Source organism: Tympanuchus pallidicinctus, unplaced genomic scaffold (genome assembly GCF_026119805.1).
Source record: "Tympanuchus pallidicinctus isolate F22 unplaced genomic scaffold, pur_lepc_1.0 scaffold16, whole genome shotgun sequence".
NCBI lineage: Eukaryota > Metazoa > Chordata > Aves > Galliformes > Phasianidae > Tympanuchus > Tympanuchus pallidicinctus.
In genome coordinates, this window is record NW_026294679.1 from 13,318,566 (window position 1) to 13,338,856 (window position 20,291).

The following is a 20,291-nucleotide window of genomic DNA, read 5'->3' on the forward strand; positions in this document are numbered from 1 at the left end:
CGGGAACGGCCGCTCTCTCAGCGCCGAAGCGGGCCCGATCCGATCCCACCGAAGCTGGGGCCGGCAATGCGGGAAAGCGCACGGGGAGCAAGGGCAGGGGACAAAACCTCGAGAAGGGCTTTCAACCGCGGGACGTGCGTCCCGAGAGTCATCGCCGGGGTTGTCGGTGGCACGGAAGCGGGTCCCGACGGGAGAACCGCTCTCGTCGCCGCGCCGCCCGGGGAGCCAATTCCGCCCGGCCCGGGCTCCCGTGCCCGCGGGGCGCGCCTGGCGCTCGGCCCGTCCGGGCCGCAGCTGCGGGCGGCAGCGTGCTGGTGCCAGGCGAACCCGTGGGGACGAAGAGCGTGGGCAGAGACCCGGCCGGCCTGCGGCCGAGCCCTAGGAACGGCGGCTGGAAAACTGGAAAAATACGGCCCTTAATTCTTCGGCCACCCAGGGCCGCAAAGGCCCAGCGCCGCTGCCTCGCCCTGCTCCGGCCTCTGCCCCTCTGTTCGCCGAGCGGCGGCCGCGGGCTTCGGGTGAGCACGGCCCCGTGTACGGCCCGCGGAGCCCGAGCCCGCAGTTCCCCGGGAGCCGCGAGGCGGGAGCGGGCCGAGGCCAGCAGCGAACGCAACACCGGAACGGCGCTAATCGTTACCGGGGCCGCGGCAGCGCGGGGCTTCTCTCCGCGCCCCGACACAGCGCCGAGCGCTGAGTCGGACCCGGTTATGGCGACAGTGTTTCCCGGTGCACCGTCGGAACCGGGCAGTCTGAGGAAAGAAGAAGGGAGGGCGGCCCCGGGAGCGGGCAGGGAGCGATCCGCAGCAGTCGCAGCGCGGGTTTCAAAGCGGCGCAGTGGGGAACCATGCGGTGCGCTCGGGCCGTCTCCGTGTCCGCCGGGCGAACGGGACCGGCAGCAGCCGAACCGCGGCCATCTGCGTGGGACGTGGGCCCTCTTCCCGGGGCTGCCCCGCCGTTAAATACGTTTCGCCGTTGCGGTCGGAGCGGTAGGACGCAGGGAAACGAAAGTACCGACACGGCCGGTAAATGGCGGAGCCGCCGCCCGGTACCGACCCGAGAGAGGTACCGACACTCACCTGCCCACCGTATGCCCGGCTTCCCGCCGCCTCGCCTCGGTGTCGATCCGAGTCCTGCGGGGCAGCAGCATTTTAATCACAACGAAATTTCCCACCCGGCCCCCCCCGCCCAGCACTTAGTGTGCCCGATCTGCCCTCCGCGGAGACGTTGAGCCCTTCGAGCACTCCGAGGGCCGCGGGGGCCCCGTCATGGGGTCCCGGTGCCGCCCGCCGCAGCGCGCCGGTGCGTTCGGTGGGGCCAAGGGGCAGCTCCGGGCCCGGGGCAACTCGGTGTGGAGCGGCTCGGCGGGCAGCGGCCGCTCGCTCGGTGCTTTACCCGCCGGCACGGTGGCGTGGGAGCTCCGTTCGGCCGCTGCCCGCTCGTTACCGGCGAGAGAAACGAAACGAAACGAAAGAAAACGAAAGAAAAAGCCGAACGGGCCGGGTTAGCTCTCCGTACTCCTGCCCCGCGCCGCCGCGGCCCCTGGTCGCCCGTCGGCCGCGACCCGGCCCTGTTCACCTGGGCCCGACGCTGGCGGGACTCTGGGGCCCGATCCGGCCGCGGCAGAGTGACGCGCGGTCCCCGGACGGGAGCAGAGCACGGCGGCTGCGGGGAGCCCGTGCAGGCGGGAGAGGACGCGCCAGCGCAGAGGTATATGCAGGAGCACTGGCGGGGCAGCGGGGCTCCGGAAAACACGGAGGGCGTCGGGTACGTGTACATCGCATGGCTACTGCCCGCCCGGACGCCGCGTACTCGGCAGAGGGGCACTTGCGGGGCCGCACGTGTTCGCTCCGAACCATGTGCGGGAGGGGACCGGCGGAGCGCGCCGGGTTGAGGGTCCCTACCTACCTACACGTGCTTAGCACTGGGAGGCGCGGCGCCGGCGGCCGCGGCTCTCTCCGGGGTCCCCGACCCCCGCGCCCGCGGGCTCAGCCCCGTCGGGTGAGTGCCGGGCCGGCGGGGCGCTCTCCGGGGAAGCGGCCTCCCCGAGCGCAGCCTTAATACATTGCTATTTCTGGCCCGGCGGCCGGAGTCGGGCAGGGGGCCGGCTCTGCCTCCCCCTCCTTCCAATGGCGAGGCCGCCCCCGGCCCCTCCTCGCCGTGACGTGCCGGCCCGGGGCAGAGGAGGCTCCCGAGCCCTTGGCTGTCCCTGCAGAAGCTGTAACAAAACGCAGACCCCCAGCGCCGGGCTAATGGAGGCAACTTAGACAGGAGCAGGCGCGGCCCCTCGTCTCTCGGCGCTGCCCGCTCCCCCCGCACCGGGCGCGGCGCTCCCCGCCGAGCCGCAGCCCGAGCGCCGCCGGGCCCCCGGGACTCCCCGGCCGCTCGCGCTGCCCCGATGATGTTACCGAGCCCCGTCACTTCCACCCCGTTCTCTGTCAAAGACATCCTCAACCTGGAGCAGCAGCAGCAGGACCCGCACTATGGGGCCCAGCTCCCGCACCACCTGGAGCACCACTTTCACCCCGCCGCCTGCCTGCTGGCGGCCGGCGACGGCGCCCGTTTCTCCGACGGCGAGGAGGAAGAGGAGGAGGAGAAGCTGTCCTACCTGAGCTCCGTGGCAACGCCCGGAGGCCAGGCGGACGCGCGGCTCTCCGCCGACAGCTACGTGCACGCCGTGCTGCGCGGCTCCTGCGAGGCTCCCGGCCCGGGAGAAGATCTGGACCCCACGGCCCGCGACCCGAGTGAGTACCGGCCCCACCGCGCTCCCTGCATCGCCCTCAGCACTCGCTCCCCGCCGTCCTTTCCGAGCCGCGGAGCCCCGGTACCGGCGATGCCCCGCAGCCGCGCCGCTCTGCGCTGAGCCCTTTCCCTGCCGCGTCCCCCAGGCACCTGGAGCGGGGAGTGGCACTTCGCGGGGCTGCCGTACCCAACCTCCGCTCCGCGGCGTTCCCCGTCCCCGGGCAGAGCCTGCGTGGAGTCGCGATCCGGAGCCTCCGGATTGTCCCACGCTCCCCCTCTTGGCGGGACGGGTGAGGCCCGGCCCGGGCGCGGTGCGGCGGAGCCCGCTTGGAAAGAGGCGGCGGACGAGCAGGTGCCCGGTGCTCGGCCCCGCGGGAACGCCGCCGCCTGCGCGGAATCGCTCCCTGCCCCGCCGCCCGCCTCGGTGCTGCTTCCCAGCCCGAGCCGCGGTTCCCTGACGGTCGCGGTGTCGGGCGTCGGTGCGCGGCTCGGGGCTCCTTCCCCGCGGGGCGGCCCGGCGCAGCCGTGACCTGTGCTTCTCCGTGCAGAGAGCTGCGCTCTGAAGAAACCACTGGACGCCGCGGAGAAGCCGGAGGAAGCGGAGCGGCCGAAGCAGCGGAGTCGGAGGAAGCCGCGCGTTCTCTTCTCGCAGGCGCAGGTCTTCGAACTGGAGCGGCGGTTCAAGCAGCAGCGTTACCTGTCGGCTCCCGAGCGGGAGCACCTGGCCAGCAGCCTGAAGCTCACCTCCACGCAGGTGAAGATCTGGTTCCAGAACCGGCGCTACAAGTGCAAGCGGCAGCGGCAGGACAAGTCGCTGGAGCTGGGCGGCCCCGCGGCCCCGCCGCCGCCGCGCAGGGTGGCCGTGCCCGTGCTGGTCCGCGACGGCAAGCCGTGCCTGGGCGGCTCGCAGGGCTACAGCTCGGCGTACAACGGGCCCTACTCCTACAACGGCTTCCCCGCCTACGGTTACGGCAACGCCGCCTCCTACAACCCCGGCTACGGCTGCACCTACCCGGCAGGCAGCGGCGGGGCCTCGGTGCAAGCCGCCTGCAGCCCGGCGGCGGCCGCCGGTCCCTTCGTTAACGTGGGCGGCCTGGGAGGCTTCGGCGGCGGCGGGCAGGCGCTGCACCAGGCGGCGGCGGGGCCCTCCTGCAGCCAAGGCGCACTGCAGGGCATCCGGGCCTGGTAGCCCGCACGCACTCAGGGCCGGGAGCGGACCGGCACGACGGCCCCGCAGCCCCGCAGCGCGCTTAAGCCCCGCGGACTGAAGGCGGAGGGGCGGCGCGGCGGGACCCCGGCTCTCTCCCGGAGCCGCGGGGCGGAGCGGAGCGGCGGAACGGAACGGGACTGGACGGGACAGGACGGGCCGAGCCCGCGGCGGAGCGCCGCCGCCCCGAGGTGCCGCCGCGACGGGCGGGCCGGAGCTGACCGCGCCGCGCCATCGGAGCAGCTTCGCTTGTAAAAAGCCGACGGCGGGGCCTGGGGCTCCCGCGGCCCTTCTCTCTATCTACTCTGTATCTGTTTCTGCCAGCGCCAGCTCGCGGAGTCAGTCAATAAACCAGGTGCAATATCTGCCGCCCGCTCCTCCTTCGCCCGGCGGCCGGTGCCCGGCGGGACTCGCTAGGCCGTGCCCGCGGGGCAGGGCGGCCCGGGCGGATTGTGAGCGTGCCAAGGCGTTGAATGGGGCCGCGCAGCTCAGAGCCGGCCCATTGTGGCCGCCGGGCCGGCGCTGAAAGGAGCCGCCGAGGAAGGTAGCGGGAATAGGCGCTTATTGGATTCGGGAACAAAAGGTGTGGCAGGGAGGCGAGGGACAAAGGGGCCCCGGCGCCGAGATTGACGGGCCGCTTTGCCCCCCACTGAGGCCCAGGCCCGGCGCTTTATGCGCGGGGGCTGCAGAAACGTGCTGGGTTTTGTTCCCCTTTCTCTGAGCGCAGGGGGAGATGAGGGGGGTCCGCGGGCCGCTGATTAGGGCCGGCCGGGCCGGGCAGCCTGAATGCCGGGGCATTATTGCTACATGTTCAACCATTCCGCTCTGCTGCAGGGGGAGGGGGCTGACGAGATCCTCAACGCTGCCCGGCGACCGCTCCCGCCCCATCCCCGTCCCGTCCCGTCCCGTCCCGTCCCGTCCCGTCCCGTCCGGGAGCTCGCAGCCACGGGTGCGGCCCCTCCGCGGAGCCTCGGATCAGTGCCGCTGCCGTGCAGAGCCCGGAGGATGGGCGTCCGCGGAGCCCCGACTGCGCGGGGTGCGATCCCGCAACGCGTCCGTCCCGCAGCCAGCACAGACGTGCCGCGTTATGAGCGTTGGCACCGCTAAAACGCTGCGCGTCTGCACCGTGCGGGTGAGAGCGCGCCGCTCGGAAAGAGCCGGAGAAATTTTCAGCTGCAGCTCCGACGCTCGGCACGGTACGGCGCGGTTCGGCTCTGCACGGCACGCCGTGGCCGTGTCGCACGGCCACCCCGAGGCCGGGGGGCTCTGGAGCAGCGCTGGAAGAGGATGCGGCACGCCCAGCGATTGTTTGCCGGGTGGCAGCGAGGTGTCGAGGGAGAGGAAGCCCAAGCTCGGCTCTTGGCCGTGGGAGCTGAGCGATGGAGGCTCCGCAGTCTCGTGGGTAGAAACAGGATAGCCAAGAACAAAGATAGCAGAGCGGCAGCCCCGCGCTGAGGTTGGATTCGGCTGTAGGAAAGAACTGTATTCCCTTCTGTGTTCTGCCATATTGTCGTTTGCAGAAATAGGGGACGTGCGTGAGTTTGTGCCTCAGTGAGCAAGATGGAGGAATGGTAACCTCAGTACAACGTCCTCCAGAATAGGGGTGTGCAAGGAGAGCTCCCCACTTAGTGCATCGCCTCCAAGTAAGTGATGGTTTGTTGGGAACTCTCCTCATCCAGCAGCACCCTGAGGCTCTGAATGAGATGCACACATCTGTGGCCAAGCCTTGAGAATGGGCACTCAAACAGAGCAAAGGGGCACGTGGAGACCCTACTGGCCTACACAGCAATGCCATGCAGCAGTGGCGTTACGGAGCACCAACAGCACCAAGCATTGCTGTAGGCATGGGTGTAGTACTGTGGGAGGTTCTAGATGTCCACCATCGTGACCCCCTCTGCTGGGATACATCCCAGCTGTCCCACCAGCACAGCTCAGGGGGAGGGACCCTTCAGCATCTCCCTCACCCAAGGCCCCCCAGCAGATGGGGAGGACGGAACAGCACAAGGCGAGCTGCGAGCGGGGCGGCGGAAGTGAAGCATTCTGAAGAAGAGGAACAGCCGGTGGTGGTGGGAGGGAGGTGATGGGAGACTGCAGATTGGCCAAGCGGCCCAAGGAGGGGACACACAATGAGGGGAAGTGGCTGCATTGCTGTGCTGGAAGCAGCGCCTGCCCATGATGTACTTCATCCCATCGCGCCCTGCGCGAGGCCACGTGTGCGATGTGCTGTTGGGACCCATCAGCACATGTGCGTGGTGCTGTGGCTGTGGTGGTGGGGCCAGAGGGATGTTGGGGAAGGAGAAAGCCATGGCCAAGGGGCAGAGTTGTTTATTCCTGGTCCAAAAGGCAAATTGACTCTTGTTTGGGAGAGGGAAAGCGATGATTGATTAGGGCCCAAAAGCCCTACAAAGACTAAAGCAAAGGAGGGCTTGGGTGCAGAGGCTGGGCTTGAACCGTCACACCTATGGTCCACGTGGTGCATGGGCTCAGGTTTTGATTTCTATTCACATTTCCTGGCTGAGGATGAGCCATGAGCAGCTCTGTGCAGCAGCTGAGCGGCTCCCAGGAAAGGCTTCTCACATCCCATCACAGCCACTTTCCTATGGCCTCTCTGTCACACTCAGGATCACACAGGAGCAGCATGGATCCATATGAAGCACCGCAGACATGCTCTGCTTTCCTTTCCTTCCCCAACACCTTTTCTTGTTTCTCCTTTCCACTCCCTGTGGCACAGCAGGGACCAGGCACTTGGGGACCTGCAGCAGCACTCAATGGTGGGGGGGATCATGCTGGGAGCATCCCACAGTGCAGCACGGAATTGTTAACTCAGTGCTGGGGAGTGCTAAGGAAGCTGTGGCCAGCTGTGGAACAGGTAAATATATTAAAATATCAATAAAGCCCATTGCTGTGCAGCTCCCAGTGAGGGTTTCTCCCACTAGCACAACAGCACGCTTCTTTTCACGAGTGAGCTACACAACCATAAGCACTCCCCCATCCTCACTCCTGTCCCATGCATCACGAAGTGGCCACACCTGGCCAAAGGGGGGCACCTGCATTTTGCAGCCCGATCCCTGCGCTGGTGAGTCCCGATGCAGAGCCGCTGTAAAGGATTCAAGCAGAGGACAGAGGGAAAAGGCTGCGTCTGCTGCACTACGCAGAGCTCCGTGCCACATTTCGCGGCTGTGCAATAAATTCCGCGAACGCTTCGCAGGGACGAGCTCACTCCCAGCTGCGACACGGGGCCCGGCCTGTCCCCAAGCAAGATCCACCACCGCCACCTATCGGCGGGCACACGGGGACAGGGAACGGGCAGCCCCTCTTCGTCCCACAGCGGTGGGATCTCCAGCAGCGCCCTCCGCAGACGTCCTGCTCTGCCCTCAGCCCCAGCCCAATGTCCAGCGCTGCAGCTCCCGGTCCCACCGCACTGGGGGTCGTGGTGCCCGTCGCCCGCAGCACTGCCAGCCCCGGGCTCGCCAGAGGGAGCTGTATCCCCACGGGACGTGTGCCCAATGTTGGCCCAGTTCCTACTCCTTTCCCTTCGTGTAGCAGCTCGCTGCCAAGGTCCAACGCGCATCCGAATGTTCTGGGGCCAGAGGAAGCCGCTTGGGTTTTTGCATTTCTCCTGGAACCTGCTGTGCCCTGTCAGGAGGCTTTAATGCCAGCCCTTGTGCCACCAACACCTGGAACTGCCTTCAAATGTCCCTACTGCACTAATTCAGGCACTGCTTCCTACAGTGACCTGTTAGTGTCCACAAAGCAGGTTCCCAGCCACCGTTTACCTCTCAGTCTGAAGCCTGCGCTCCCCTATCTGCACACCACAGCTCCAGGGCTCCCCAGAACCCACATCTGCTCTGTGTCCTGAATTTACCACTGCTGTGGGGCCGTAGGGTCATGAGAACGTGTATAACTTTATTGGGGTCTGACAGAGTCCTGAGGAATCCCAGAGCCAGTGCTGGGCAGGCTGTGATGACACCTCAGCGCTTCCCAAGCGTGCCTCCAAGCAGGGCAATGGCTGCCCCGTGGCCGTGGGTGGGATGGGGCTGGGGGTCCTGTGGGGAGGTGAAAGGGAAAGGGTCGCCTCCAGCCTTTCGCTGGGATGAGCGCAGCTCCCTCTTTGCAAGGCCAAAAATAGCGCAGTTACTCAGCAGAGGCTGTAGGAGGGGTTTCACATGACGCACAGCCAAATGCCGGGGAGGCCACAGGACGCACCCACGTGGCTTCGCTGAGGCATTATCAGAGCTGGGGAGGGCAGCAGCCATAGCTGAACCATCCAGCCCAGCTCTGAGCCAGAAGGGCTCAATGCCTTCGCTGCTGATGGAGAACGTGTTTTGGGGAAGCCACCACCATGAGCAGGGCTGCAGGCTCAGGGCGTGAGGCTGGTGGCTCACTGTCAGGGATGCACCCTGGCAGCCCGAGGAGTGCCCCAGGAACCAACCTTGGAGCACCCTCAGTGCTGAACTTGGGGTTTCTTGAGCAGCCCTGCTTCCTGCAGCGCTGCTGTTCTCGTGCAATGCTGCACTGCTCTGTGCCAGCAGAGCTGCAGCAGCCAGGAGGCCATGCCCTGCCCAGGTCCATTGCCTCTCGACTGCTGACTTATCACATCCCTGCTCTCAGGGGTCTCTCTCCCTCCCCCCGCACTTCTGTGGGCAGTTATTCCTGGAAACATCTCTCTCCTCATCCCAGAGTCACCTTCAATCATGCCTTTGCCCACTGACATTTACAGAGCAGCTCGCAGTGGCAGACAGATTTAATAGCGTGAAGCTCCACTGGCCCCTGCCCCTGTTTATGCCTTCCTCTCTGAGGTGGCTGCAGTGCGAGGGCTGAGGGTGAAATTGCAGCTCCACTTTGGCTCTGCAGGACCAGGCTGTTCCTCGTGTGCTGCCCACTTGTCCTGCCACAGTTTCGCCCAACGGTTTCAGCTTCTCAGATTTCTGCCTCTTGGGTGGAGGAGCTGCAGGGCTGCCAAATCTTGCAGTGCTCAGGATATTTCTTAAAGCCCCACAGCTCCTTGAACAGTGGTGAAATGAGGCTCCCAGCTTTCCAGCAGCTCTGGTTTCTTTGAGGAGAGCCCGATCCTCCTGACTGCATGGAACAGTGGGGTACAGGAGCAGAAGACTGGCACACAATTCAGCCAGACCCCCTTCCCCTTTCCACAACTGGAACATGACGGGCAGAATGACCCCACACAGGGCAGCCAGCAGCCCCAAACCCACAGGGACACTGACAGGCAGCACATACTGGGACTGTGAAAGCATTTCCTCCAGGGAGTTATTTCAGGCATGGCACCCTGTGGGAGGATGAGGCAGTGCAGGCTCACGGCATCATGGAGTGAAATGGAGGTGTTCTGATCTTCTCCATCCTGCCTGTGGTCAGGGCTGCAGCAGTAACTTAGTGGTGGTCTGCGCTGAGCAAAGAACACTGCTTTTCTCATGGACTTTTCCACCATCTAAAGCTTTCCCCCATCAAACTGGGCAAGGCTGAAGAAGTTGTTTCCTATCCTTCATTCAGGAGCTTCCACTGAGCATATAGGCACATCTGGCCGCTGCTTCCATGTCCCCAACAGGCAGTGGTCTCACCCACTGCCCTAACAGGAGCCCCATGAAAGAGCTCAGCGCTGGGCAGCAGAAAAGTCAAGTGACAGCACTAGGCCACTCGAGAACAAGGAGGGGACATGATGATAGAGCAGAACTGTTTTTATTGGAGGTGTCAAGAGCAGGAACAAGAACAAACCTACAGCCTCCCCACCTCAAGTGCCATCCTCCCCTACCCACCACCACCAGGGCAGTCAGCGTTATGTGTGCGTGCTACAAGACAACGGCAAAGCTTACACTCTGCTTCAGCCAAAAGCCAGACGAAGCCCTCACTATCCTCGGCAGTGCCACTGCTCCTTCCTTGGTAACTGAGCTCAGCTATGGCCCTACCAGTGGCAGGGCAGGACATTCACTTTCACCTCCAAGCAGGGGTGAACTTTGCATTAGAGGAGGATTTTGTTAAGGGAAGAACGGGAGCACAGCTCCAGTGAAGTGCTGGGGGATGTGATCTGTGCTGCAGCTCCCAGCAGGACATCTCGGGAGGCCACAGGAGTGAGTGAGCTGTGCAGCCAGAGCCGAGCTGCAGCTGCCCCAGGCAAGAAATGGCACCGCTAAACCCAGAAGGGCTTTGCTGCCCCCTCTCTACAACACAAACCAAATCAAAAGGGAGAGGGTCAGAAGACAAACCAGGAGGGGAGATGAAGCAGGTCTGGAGTCAGGTTTGGCTCGGCTCACTTCCCAGCCCGACGCTCTTCCTGGCGCTTGGTGAGGATGTACTTAAAGAACTCGTACACAGACCAGGCAATCGCTGTTGAGGGCATCTGATAAATGACTCTAGCCTGGACCCCTCTGAAGTAGGCAGTCACACCGCCCACTTGGTACACCGTCCTGAAGGCATTGGCCATGCCTGTGATGTGTCCGCTGATGTTGGAGCTCAAGGCCAGGGACTCCTGGGTGTTGAGCAGCGTTTTGCAAACGTCCAAAGGTGTAGTGGCAGCAGCAGCTACAGCCCCCGCACAGGCCCCGGAGACCACGTGGGAGCCTGGGTTGTACTGTCTGTGGGGGTTGAGGTGCTCTTGCAAGAACTCATAGGTCATGAAGTGAATGGCTTGGAAGGGGATGTTCATGGTGAGCTGGGTGGTGTAGCTGCGGTAGAAAGCTCCAACCCCTTCGTTGCGCCACACAGTCCGTACACAGTCTGTCACACGCTGGTAAGGCGAGTTGTACATCTGCATCCTCTGTTTGACCACTTGGGACAGACGGCAGCAGTGAGAAACCAGCAGCAGCAGCCAGGATCCAGGCACAGAGAGTAAGAGGAGAGAAAAAGAATCAGTGTGAAGCCAGGTGATGGACCCCTCTGACAAGTGGTGTCCAGCAGGCCCCTGGGCAGGTCTGTAGTGATTATGTCTGAACAAGGTAACGCCACAGGAGAAACACCACCTGCTACCTCTGCAGCTACTTTGAGGGACCAGCCTCACACCAGGTAAATAAGTTCAATATCCAAAGTGTGCACCTCACTTTGCTTCAAGTGACACATTTCACCATCCACCCCTACAGATCTACGTACAGAAAATAATTCCCACTGCAGTCATCCCGTCATGTTCCAGCCACATTGCTAGATCCGTATTACCCTACAAATGCTGTGACTACAAATCCTACAGCTACTGTAAGAAGTGGAGCTCCAAGAACAAACTGACAACAGACAGCGAAAACAGCTGCCCACTGCAGCGGCAGAGAGCCAAACAGCAGCCCTGCTTACAGCATGGATTTGTCAGCACAAGCACAGAACCACATCACATCTTCCAAAAGACCTTTCACCACAGTATTCTCTAGTTTCAATGCACTTGCAATGACTTCACAAATGTGAAGATCCCCTACCTGCTGCTTTCTCTGAGCTCCAGGCAGCTGTCAGCAGCACACAGTTTTGGTCAAAATCTGCCTCTCCCTATTCCTCTGTGGCTGCAGTTTACAGTGCTCCCCACAGCATCCCTCTTGCTTGCCCACTGGCAGCTACGGGGCTCCCCAAAAGGACCTTATAGTTCCCTCAAAGGATCCCTGAGGCTGGGCAAGCAGCAAGGGCAGAGATGCAAGACAGGTGACACAGAGCAGCCCAGGCAGATCCCACACAGCCCCCCCCAGCCCATTGGACAGGATCACCATTACCTTCTGCAGGGTTCATCGCAGCATCGTGGAGCAATGTTGCTACACACCCGGCTGCACCTGCAAAACAAGAACTGCCACATGTGAGGGGAGAAGACGGCGAGAGACCCCGGGGCTCCACCAGGACCCCGAGTCCCCTGCCAAGGCTGAGAAGGATGAGATCCAGAGGCAGCCTCAATCTCCAGAGAGGCAGGCAGGTGTGAAGAAGTTCCCACCCAGAAAGAGTTCAGCAAAGAGGAGAAGGGCACAGCAGTCTGTCACGTCTCGTGGGCCAGGTGGGACCTGAGCCCCAGAGCTTGTGGGACAGATGGCCACCGGCTGACAGGGCTCCCACAGGACAACGGGAAGCAGACACCACCCTGCTCCCCTCGTCCCCACGCTCTCCCAAGGCGGCCGCTCGGTGAAAACCACAGCACCGCAGCCACATCCACTCTGCACCACCAACCCCCGCAGTCGCACCCGGCTCCCATCAGCGGCTCCCATCCGTGGATAACAGGAGCCGGGCCCGGCCGCCAGCCTGAACCCGGGGTGGCTCGGACGGGTGGAGCTGCGGAGAGGACGCGGCTTTAGGGCCCCGGGGCCCCTCCCGCAGCCCGGCGGCTCCCTCCCCGCTCCCTGCCCCGCTGGCCCCGTGCAGGGCACGGCGGGACGAGTACCGTTGGCCATATGGCTATTGCCCCCCGCGTGGATGACGTCGCTCAGCGTCTTTTTTAACTTTTCGTAGCAGGCGAAGTAGAGGGCGTGGGCCGGGCCCGCGCCGGTGGCGGTGATGTTCAGGCCCCGCATGGGCCTCCACACGCCCTCGGTACGCACGATACGCCACAGGGCCTCCAACACGTTCCGGTAGCGGGCGGCGGGCTCGGGCCGCAGGCTCTGCATCCGAGTCTGAAAGACAAACCGGTAGGCCCTGGTGACCCCCGATCAACCGGGCCCCCCACCGGGACCGGCCCCCGGGTAGGCCCGGCCGCCCGCCTGGCGCCGGCACCTTGACGCAGTCGATGGGGTACATCACGCAGTGCTCCATGATGCCCGCCACAGCGCCCGCCAGCATGTGCGTGGAGACGGCGGCGCCCTGCGGCAGCGCCTCGTAGTCGGGGGCGGGCGGCGAGCGGGGCTCCGGGCCCCGAGCCGCCTCGGCTCCCCCGGGGCCCGACGCCTCCGCGCCGCCCCGCCGCGCCCGGCCCGCGCCGCCGCCGCCGCCGCCCATCAGCAGCAGCAGGACGCGGCCCGACTCCGAGCCGCCCCGCGCGCCGGGGCTGGCGCCCGCCCCCGCGCCCGCCCCCAGCTCCATGGCGCCGCAGCCGCCGCCGCCGCCGCCGCCGCCCCGACCCCGCGCCGCGCCGCCCCGCCCCTCCTCGCCCATTGGTCGCCTCCTCCCGCGCCCCGCCTCCTCCGCGCGACCATTGGCTTGAACCACGGGCCCCCGCCCCTGCTCACCGCGCTCATTGGTAGCCGCTCCGGCGCGGCGGAGGCCGCCGTTGGTTGATCGCTCTTCCGCGCTGCCTATTGGTCCGCGCCCTTCACCGCCCCGCGGTTTCGCGCAGCGCATTGGGTCCCTCAACTTTTCGTCCCGCCCCTCCGCGCAGACCATTGGGCGGCGAGCCCGCGACCTCTGGTCCGTCATAGGTCTCACGGCTGGCTTCCCTCCGAGCGGGGTTGGAGCGACGCCATTGGCTGCTTCGTCCGTCACTCGAGGCCTCGGCTCGTGCTGTTTATTTGGAAGGCTGCGATTGGCTCGGCGCGGGTGGTGATGGGAGAGAGGAAGTCGGTGGGTGATGTCACGCGGCGCTCCTCGGTCGCGGAAGACGGGGCTCAGCCAGGTGCGGCTTTCGGCCGCCGGGGGGCGCTGATTGGCTGCATGGGAGAGGCAGCCCAGCAGCTTGGTTTGCCTTGCGGGGACGCCGATTGGACTAAGCGGCGGCTTGGGGGCGGAGCGCTGCGAGAGGCCGGGGCCCGCTATTGGTGGCCGGGAGGAGAGGCGCTGGGTGACGTGGCTGCGGGTACCGGCAGCGGGTGCCGGTGTCGGCGGCGCGGGGCGATGCGCGGGCGGGCGGTGGAAGCACATGGCCAGGTGAGCGCGGCGGGGCCGTCCCGGTGCGGTCCCCGTGCGGTCTGATCTCTGAGCCGTGCCTTGTTCCCGCAGGATCGCCGCCCCTTGCTCGCCGTGCCGCTCGGCCGTGTCCTACGGTTTCCCGGCTCTGCGGCATCGCCCGGCGGCGCTGGGGCTGGCTGTGGCCGCGGGGCTGCTGCTGTTGCTGGCGGCCGCCGGGCCCCGCCGCCGGGCCTCGCCGCGCCGTGACGCCCGGCGGGACGAGAGGTGAGCGGGGACGGAGTGGCGGGGACTCCGGGCCCGGTACAGGCGTCGCTGAGCGGGCCCGGTCCCCACGCGCAGGTACCTGGCGCGGATGGAGGAGCTGGCGGCCACCGACACGGAGGACGCGTCGCTGAGCTACGGGGTGGTGGTGGACTGCGGCAGCAGCGGCTCCCGGGTGTTCGTCTACGTGTGGCCGCCGCACAACGGGCACCCGCACGACCTGCTGGACATCCGGCAGATGCGGGACCGCAGCAGCCGCCCCGTGGTCATGAAGGTTAAACCCGGTGAGTGCGGCACCGAGCCCCGCTAATGGGTGGCGGCGCCGGGCCGGTAGGTGACAACCATGCACACAGGCATCTCGGTGGCAGCGGCGGCCCCGGAGCGAGCCACGGCCTACCTGCGGCCCCTGCTGCGCTTCGCGGCCGCACACGTGCCAGCGGGAAAGCACAAGGAGACGCCACTGTATGTCCTGTGCACGGCTGGCATGCGGTTGCTGCCTGAGAGGTGAGCACGGGGCGATGGGCAGGGAGGATTTGGCAAAGCTGCGAGATTCTGCTCTCTGCTGCTCTTGTCCTGACAAGGAGCATCTCCCAGAGGTCACTGTGCCCCTCAGGCTGCAAGCTGCCATCCTGGAGAACCTGGTGAAAAACGTGCCCCTGGAGTTCGATTTCCTCTTCTCCAAATCGCATGCTGAAGTCATTTCAGGGAAGCAAGAAGGTGGGAAATGCTGCCCTGTCCTCCTGTCCTCCCTAGCAGGGAGCACACAGGGCTGCCAGCATTGCGTGGAGCCTATGTAGGATCATTTGTGCTTTGCCTTAAGGCAAAATCTTTCTGTCATGCCCAGGTGTCTACGCTTGGATCGGAATCAACTTTGTGCTGGGACGGTTTGATCATGAGGATGGTGAGTCCAGCTGCTTGCACAGCAGCAGTGGGGAAGGCAGCATGCAGCCCTTTGACCCTCAGTTCCTATGTGCGAGGGGCGTTGGGAGGTACCAATAAAGGATGCCCCCCAGCCCCTCGCTGACACACTGCTGCGGGTTGCAGAGGAGGCTGCAGTTGTGACTGTAGCGCTGGGAGACCAGGTGGAGTCCTTGGTACGGAGACGAACGGTTGGGATCCTAGACATGGGGGGGGCCTCTCTGCAGATCGCCTATGAGGTGCCTGGCTCCGGAGCCTTTTCATCCCCGCAGCAGGTGTGTGTTGGGCAAGTGGCTGGCACTGAGAGCCGCCCAACGTTCACCACTCATGGTGGTCTCCTGTACCCAGGAGGAGGCTGCCAAGAGCCTACTGGCAGAGTTCAACCTGGGCTGTGACGTGCAGCACACCAGCCATGTGTATCGCGTCTACGTCAACACCTTCCTGGGCTTCGGAGGCAACTTTGCTCGGCAGCGCTATGAAGAGCTTGTGCTGAACCAGACCTATGTGCACAACCGGTATCGCTGCCCTGCCTCGGGCTGCCCTAGCATTGCACAACAGCACCGGCTCCTTTGTGCCACCCTCACCCCATTGGATTTTCCCCAAGAGCCACCTGTGGTTGATAACAGCTGCTACAGCCACGCTGGCAGCAGCTGGGTGCAGCAGGTGCTTGGGCTGGGACGTGGCACAATGGCATTGCCCTTGTCAGAGCCCTGCAGGCATTATCAGCGCCAATGCTTGTCACCTTTCCCCTGCCAGCACTACAGGGACTCCCCTACAGCAGCTTCTGGTTTTCCCTGCTCTGGCTTTCCCTCCTTCAGCACTGGCTCATTCAGCACATCTTTCCACTGCATTCTCACCTCCACTTGTCTCCTGCCTTATTTCCTGAAGCTGTTCCCAGACTTGCAGAGATTCAGAGCCCAGGTACATGGGAGTACCCATGGGAGAAGATCCTGCCACCACATGACCTGGGGTCTCTGTGGGGGCGCAGGCCCCCACAGGTTGGTGGGAACAGACTGTACCCCCATAGCACCCATCAGGTGCTCAGGGCTTGTGGCTACAGATCTGGAGAGCTTAGCTTCAGCAGGAGTTGGTTGGGTGATTCTCAGGACCACAAGTGTACAAGGGGACAGGGCCATGCAGTGGTATTAGTTGTGGAGGAGCACTAGCTAATATTTTTGTGGGTGCTACAGTACCCCATGTGCAGTGACCTTTTTTTCCTGACTTGCTTTACAGCTTGCATAGCCAGCAGACAGGGCTGAGCCCTGAGACTCCCTTCCTGGACCCCTGCCTGCCCATGGGACTGGACGACACAATTACAAGGGGCAGCCAAACACTGTATGTCCGTGGGCGAGGGGACTGGCAGGCCTGTGCTCTGCTGCTGCACCCACTTCTGGCGGGGTCCAACAGCAGCCAGGACTCTCTGATTGGGGCCTACAAAGCACCCATCGACTTCAGCAACAGTGAGTTTTATGGCTTCTCTGAGTTCTTCTACTGCACTGAGGATGTGCTGCGCCTAGGGGGCCGCTACAGTGCCCGTGCCTTCATCTCTGCTGCCCAGGTGAGCACTATTCCAGACCATGGGGTCTCACCATGCTGGGAGGGATCTGGGGTCGTTCCCTTGCTTTGAACTGAAACTTCTTTCCCTAGGAATATTGCAGCCAGAGCTGGGAGGTGCTGACCCAGCGCTTCCAGAGTGGCCTGTACTCAGCACATGCAGATGAGCATCGCCTCAAGTAAGGGACCAGGGATATACCTCCTGGGGGCTCACTGATAGGAGTGGCTGTGGTAGGCTCTGTCTTGGGCTCGGACCCTGCAGTAGCACCCAGATGATGTTCCTGTGTGCTGCCTGCAGGTATCAGTGCTTCAAGTCTGCCTGGATGTACCAAGTCCTTCACCAGGGCTTCCACTTCCCCCTGGACTACCCCAGCCTGCACACAGCCCAGCTGGTATATGACCGTGAGGTGCAGTGGACGCTGGGAGCCATCCTCTACAAGACACGCTTTCTGCCACTCAGGTAACACAGGAAGGAGCATTAGCTCCAGGACTTGTAGCCTAGCTGGAAGGAGTGTGCAGGAGTTACTGCACAAAGCTCTGCCATCCTTCGAGAGCAGCAGCTACAGCCTGTGGTACGTGTGCCAATCATGCCTGGTTATACCTCTCCACAGGGATCTCCGGCAAGAGAGCAGCCGGCAAGCACACACCTCCTGGCTGCGCCTTTCTTTTGTCTACAACCACTATCTCTTCTTTGCCTGCATCCTGGTTGTAGGGCTGGCTATAGTCCTCTACCTCTTGCGGCTGCGCCGCATCCACCGCCGGCAGCTGGACCTGCTCTGGCTGGATAAGGTGGTGCTGCTGCCCCCAGGCCAGGGGGACTTGCCATGATATCAGTGGGACAGTCACTGACCAGTTGCACCAGCAGAACCAGGACTGAATGCCAGCCAAGTCTCCAAGAACTTGGACTCTTTCCTGAGGACCATCTCAACTCTGTACTCTGTTATCTGTATGTCAGAACCACAGGCCACATGGCTGAGGCTGTTGTGGACATTGGAACCAGCCTCTCTGCCACAGCCCAGTCCTAATCTTTGTTTCTTGGCCTCTGACCTTTGCTTTGCTGCGCAGAGTAAAGAAAAGCCCTTTACTGGCAGCACTCACACTGCAGCCCTTGCTGGGCCCTCAGAGCAGAAGACATTACTGAGGCAGCCAGCTCAGGGCTGTGGCCTGAAGCCCCAGGCCATCCTACTGCTTAGCCACCAGTTTGCAGAGCAGGCTGGCAAAGTGCTGTAGCTTATCAGTGCCTGTTGTGGTCTTCCCATAGTCTTGGCACGGGTTCCATGAACCAGGCAAGCAGCAGGCTCCACTGAGCTGTTCTGCCAGGCCTGAGCCCACTCATAACATTCCCTGTCACAGTGAAGGGTCCTGCTGTGTGCCATGTGTGCCATGTGCTCCTCTGACACTCCCAGGCCATGCCTAAGGGGCAGCACTGAGGGTGCAGGGAATATTTTGTAAGGCTATGTTTCCTTTTAGTTGTTCCCTCCTAAGTGTGCTCCCTCTGGGGCATGCCATAAGCTAATCCAGCACTAAGTGCAAGGACCAGTGGTTCTTTCCCTCTTAGTTCAGGCTGAGCCTGCCTGTGGGGAAGCCACCTCTCTGTAGCTATGCATCCCTCGTGCATGGCCTTCGTCTAATAGGCCTGGAGCCCCAATTCCCCTAATCAAGTTCTTCCTTCACTTTATACTTGAAATCATCTGTTACCATTCCTGAAGCAATAAAAAAAACCTTTGAGCCAACCAGCAGTTGTCTTGTTTTTGAGTGAGCACCAACCCAGCAGCAGCAGCTCACAGCTGGGAGCCTGACTGCTGCCTGTACTCTTCTGCTTAGTAGTGCTCCATGCTGCTGGGTCTTGCAGGTGGTATGCAGCAACACTGCTTTCTTGGCAGATGCTGCTTTCTGCACAACTGAGTTCAGTAATTGAGCCAGTGGTAGCAAGGGAAACTGACCCTCCTGAACTGTGGATCTAGGGATCCCGCACTCCCTGCCTTCTTCTTCCTAAGAAAAAACAGTTGAGCTGTCCCTACAAGGCTCTGGAAGGTGTAGCTCCCTATCTGTTTGTTTCTTTTTTAAACCTTATTCATACCCCAGCTTTAAGGAACTGCTAGAACAGGGCAGAAGGCAAGACATGGGCAATAGGCCTCCAAGCTGCTACAGCTTCTGCACAGCCACAGAGATGGCCCAGAGCAGCTCAAGGCACAGCTGCCTATCAGCCTCCCTCTGGGACATGCTGCTACTTATCTGTGACCCTGACTTCAAAGGGCTGTACAGGTGGCGTCCAAGGTACCTTTACCCCCAGGTAAAGCCCTGCACACATGATGCCAACCTCTTTATAACAGCTGTTGATCTGTCTTATTCTCACTGCAGGAGCAGGGTTAGAAGTAAAGGTGGGAAAAGAAAAAAAACAAACCATGAAGCCCAGAATTCCTCAGCCTCCAAGCAGCAAGGGACTGCTTCCAGCATCACTTACTAGAAAAAAATATTTATTTCCACAACACGCGGTCAGCAAACACAGACAAATACAAATAAATAAATAATGCCAATAAATTATCTGATAAATAAGGGGCAGACCTAAGACAATTCAATATTTTGTTCTTGGAATGTAGACACAAGAGGGATGGTGGTACCTACATACTACTGCAGCACCCTCACTGCATGGTGGGAGATGACACAGTCTCAGGCTGGGCACACTGCTGAGCAGGAGCCACTGCCCAAGACCCCAGCACCTCCCTCACATCCATGGCAGCCTGCCTCCTCCAACAGGCTCAGCCTACCCTTCTGCCAGCCACAGCTAGAGCCTGTCTTAGCAAGGACCACCCCCAGCCAAGCAGGGACCGGTCACGTGCAGGGTGCCACGGGGCCCACGTTGCAGCAGGGACACTGCCGGCCAACAGCGTGGGCCCAGCCAGCGCTGGGCTGCAGTGCTTGAAGTGCACCGGGGGAACGGCTCTATTCCCTGGCTCAGCACCTCTGGGAGCTGCCTGGTATGGGAGGGAAGATGCTCGAACAGCAAGAGCTGGAAGGAGGAGAAAGGGGGAGATGTTAGCACAGAGCTGCACCGGCGGCCCCACGCTGGGCTCAGCGCTCCATAGCCGCTATGTGCCGGAGCCAAAGCAGCTCCCCCCCAGCTCTGCCCACTCACGGTAATGGCGGGTCTCTAGGCTGCTGCCGGGGTCACTCCCAGAGGAAGCGCACGTACCAGATGGTCTCGTTCTTCAGCTGCGGCCCGAAAAGGGGGTTGGCCTGGGCCAGGATAGCGATGAGCCAGCTGCAAGGGACGCGAGCGTGAGCCCCGGCGGCACGGGAAGGGCCCACTGGGGCCCGGGGCCCGACGTCCGCCCCGAGGCGGGGCCCACCCGCCCGCTGGAAGCCGGCCGCGGTCAGCAGGCCCGGGAGGCCGCGCGGGGGTCGGGGCGGAGCTGAGCTGGGTACTCACAAGAGGTAGCAGCACACGGCCGTGGTGACCAGCATCGTGATGATCACCCTGCGGGCGGAGACACCGTCACGAGGGAAGGCTTCGCCGCGGCCCTCCCCTCCCCTCCCCTCCGGCCCGGCCGGCCGTACTCACCCGCGGTTGGGCCCCTTGGGCACGAACCACGGGGCGGCGATGCCCACCAGGCCCCAGAAGGCCGAGAAGAGGACGATGGGCAGCGCGAAGCTGTGCGCCGTCATGGCCGCTCCCGCCGCCGCTCACCCGCACCCACCGCTCGGGATGAAGTCCCGCCCACTGCCGCGGGCGGCGGCCAATCCGCGTAGAGAGCGCGGCGCGCTGACCGCCCTGCCACCTCCTACTGACGGACGGGCGCTTAGACCGCCTCACCGGCAGGGGGCGCCGCAGCGCGGCATCAGCCCGAACCCGACCGCCCTCCCCCTCACC

The 20,291-nt window shown here is 63.2% G+C and overlaps 4 protein-coding genes across 4 annotated transcripts; 2 read left to right on the forward strand and 2 right to left on the reverse strand.

Moving 5' to 3' along the window:
• Positions 1-2,224: 2,224 nt before the first annotated feature.
• Positions 2,225-4,311, forward strand: NKX2-3 (NK2 homeobox 3). The gene is made up of 2 exons (XM_052677842.1): positions 2,225-2,741; positions 3,288-4,311. Exons 1-2 carry the CDS (start codon positions 2,396-2,398, stop codon positions 3,926-3,928), a joined length of 987 nt encoding a protein of 328 aa, XP_052533802.1. The 5' UTR covers positions 2,225-2,395; the 3' UTR covers positions 3,929-4,311.
• Positions 4,312-9,621: 5,310 nt separating this feature from the next.
• SLC25A28 (solute carrier family 25 member 28) lies at positions 9,622-12,997 on the reverse strand. Its single transcript, XM_052677840.1, has 4 exons — positions 12,620-12,997; positions 12,291-12,519; positions 11,638-11,694; positions 9,622-10,723 (listed from the first exon to the last, which is right to left on the reverse strand). Exons 1-4 carry the CDS (start codon positions 12,995-12,997, stop codon positions 10,206-10,208), a joined length of 1,182 nt encoding a protein of 393 aa, XP_052533800.1. The 3' UTR covers positions 9,622-10,205.
• A 530-nt stretch (positions 12,998-13,527) lies between these two features.
• ENTPD7 (ectonucleoside triphosphate diphosphohydrolase 7) lies at positions 13,528-18,153 on the forward strand. The gene is made up of 12 exons (XM_052677831.1): positions 13,528-13,705; positions 13,778-13,951; positions 14,027-14,232; positions 14,302-14,452; positions 14,562-14,665; positions 14,793-14,849; positions 14,993-15,141; positions 15,215-15,381; positions 16,100-16,424; positions 16,514-16,599; positions 16,719-16,880; positions 17,032-18,153. The coding sequence occupies exons 1-12, from the start codon at positions 13,698-13,700 to the stop codon at positions 17,246-17,248; spliced, it is 1,806 nt and encodes a 601-aa protein (XP_052533791.1). The 5' UTR covers positions 13,528-13,697; the 3' UTR covers positions 17,249-18,153.
• Positions 18,154-18,880: 727 nt separating this feature from the next.
• LOC128078038 (V-type proton ATPase subunit e 2) lies at positions 18,881-20,213 on the reverse strand. Its single transcript, XM_052677847.1, has 4 exons — positions 19,983-20,213; positions 19,851-19,898; positions 19,557-19,682; positions 18,881-19,430 (listed from the first exon to the last, which is right to left on the reverse strand). Exons 1-3 carry the CDS (start codon positions 20,084-20,086, stop codon positions 19,589-19,591), a joined length of 246 nt encoding a protein of 81 aa, XP_052533807.1. The 5' UTR covers positions 20,087-20,213; the 3' UTR covers positions 18,881-19,430; positions 19,557-19,588.
• Positions 20,214-20,291: the final 78 nt, after the last annotated feature.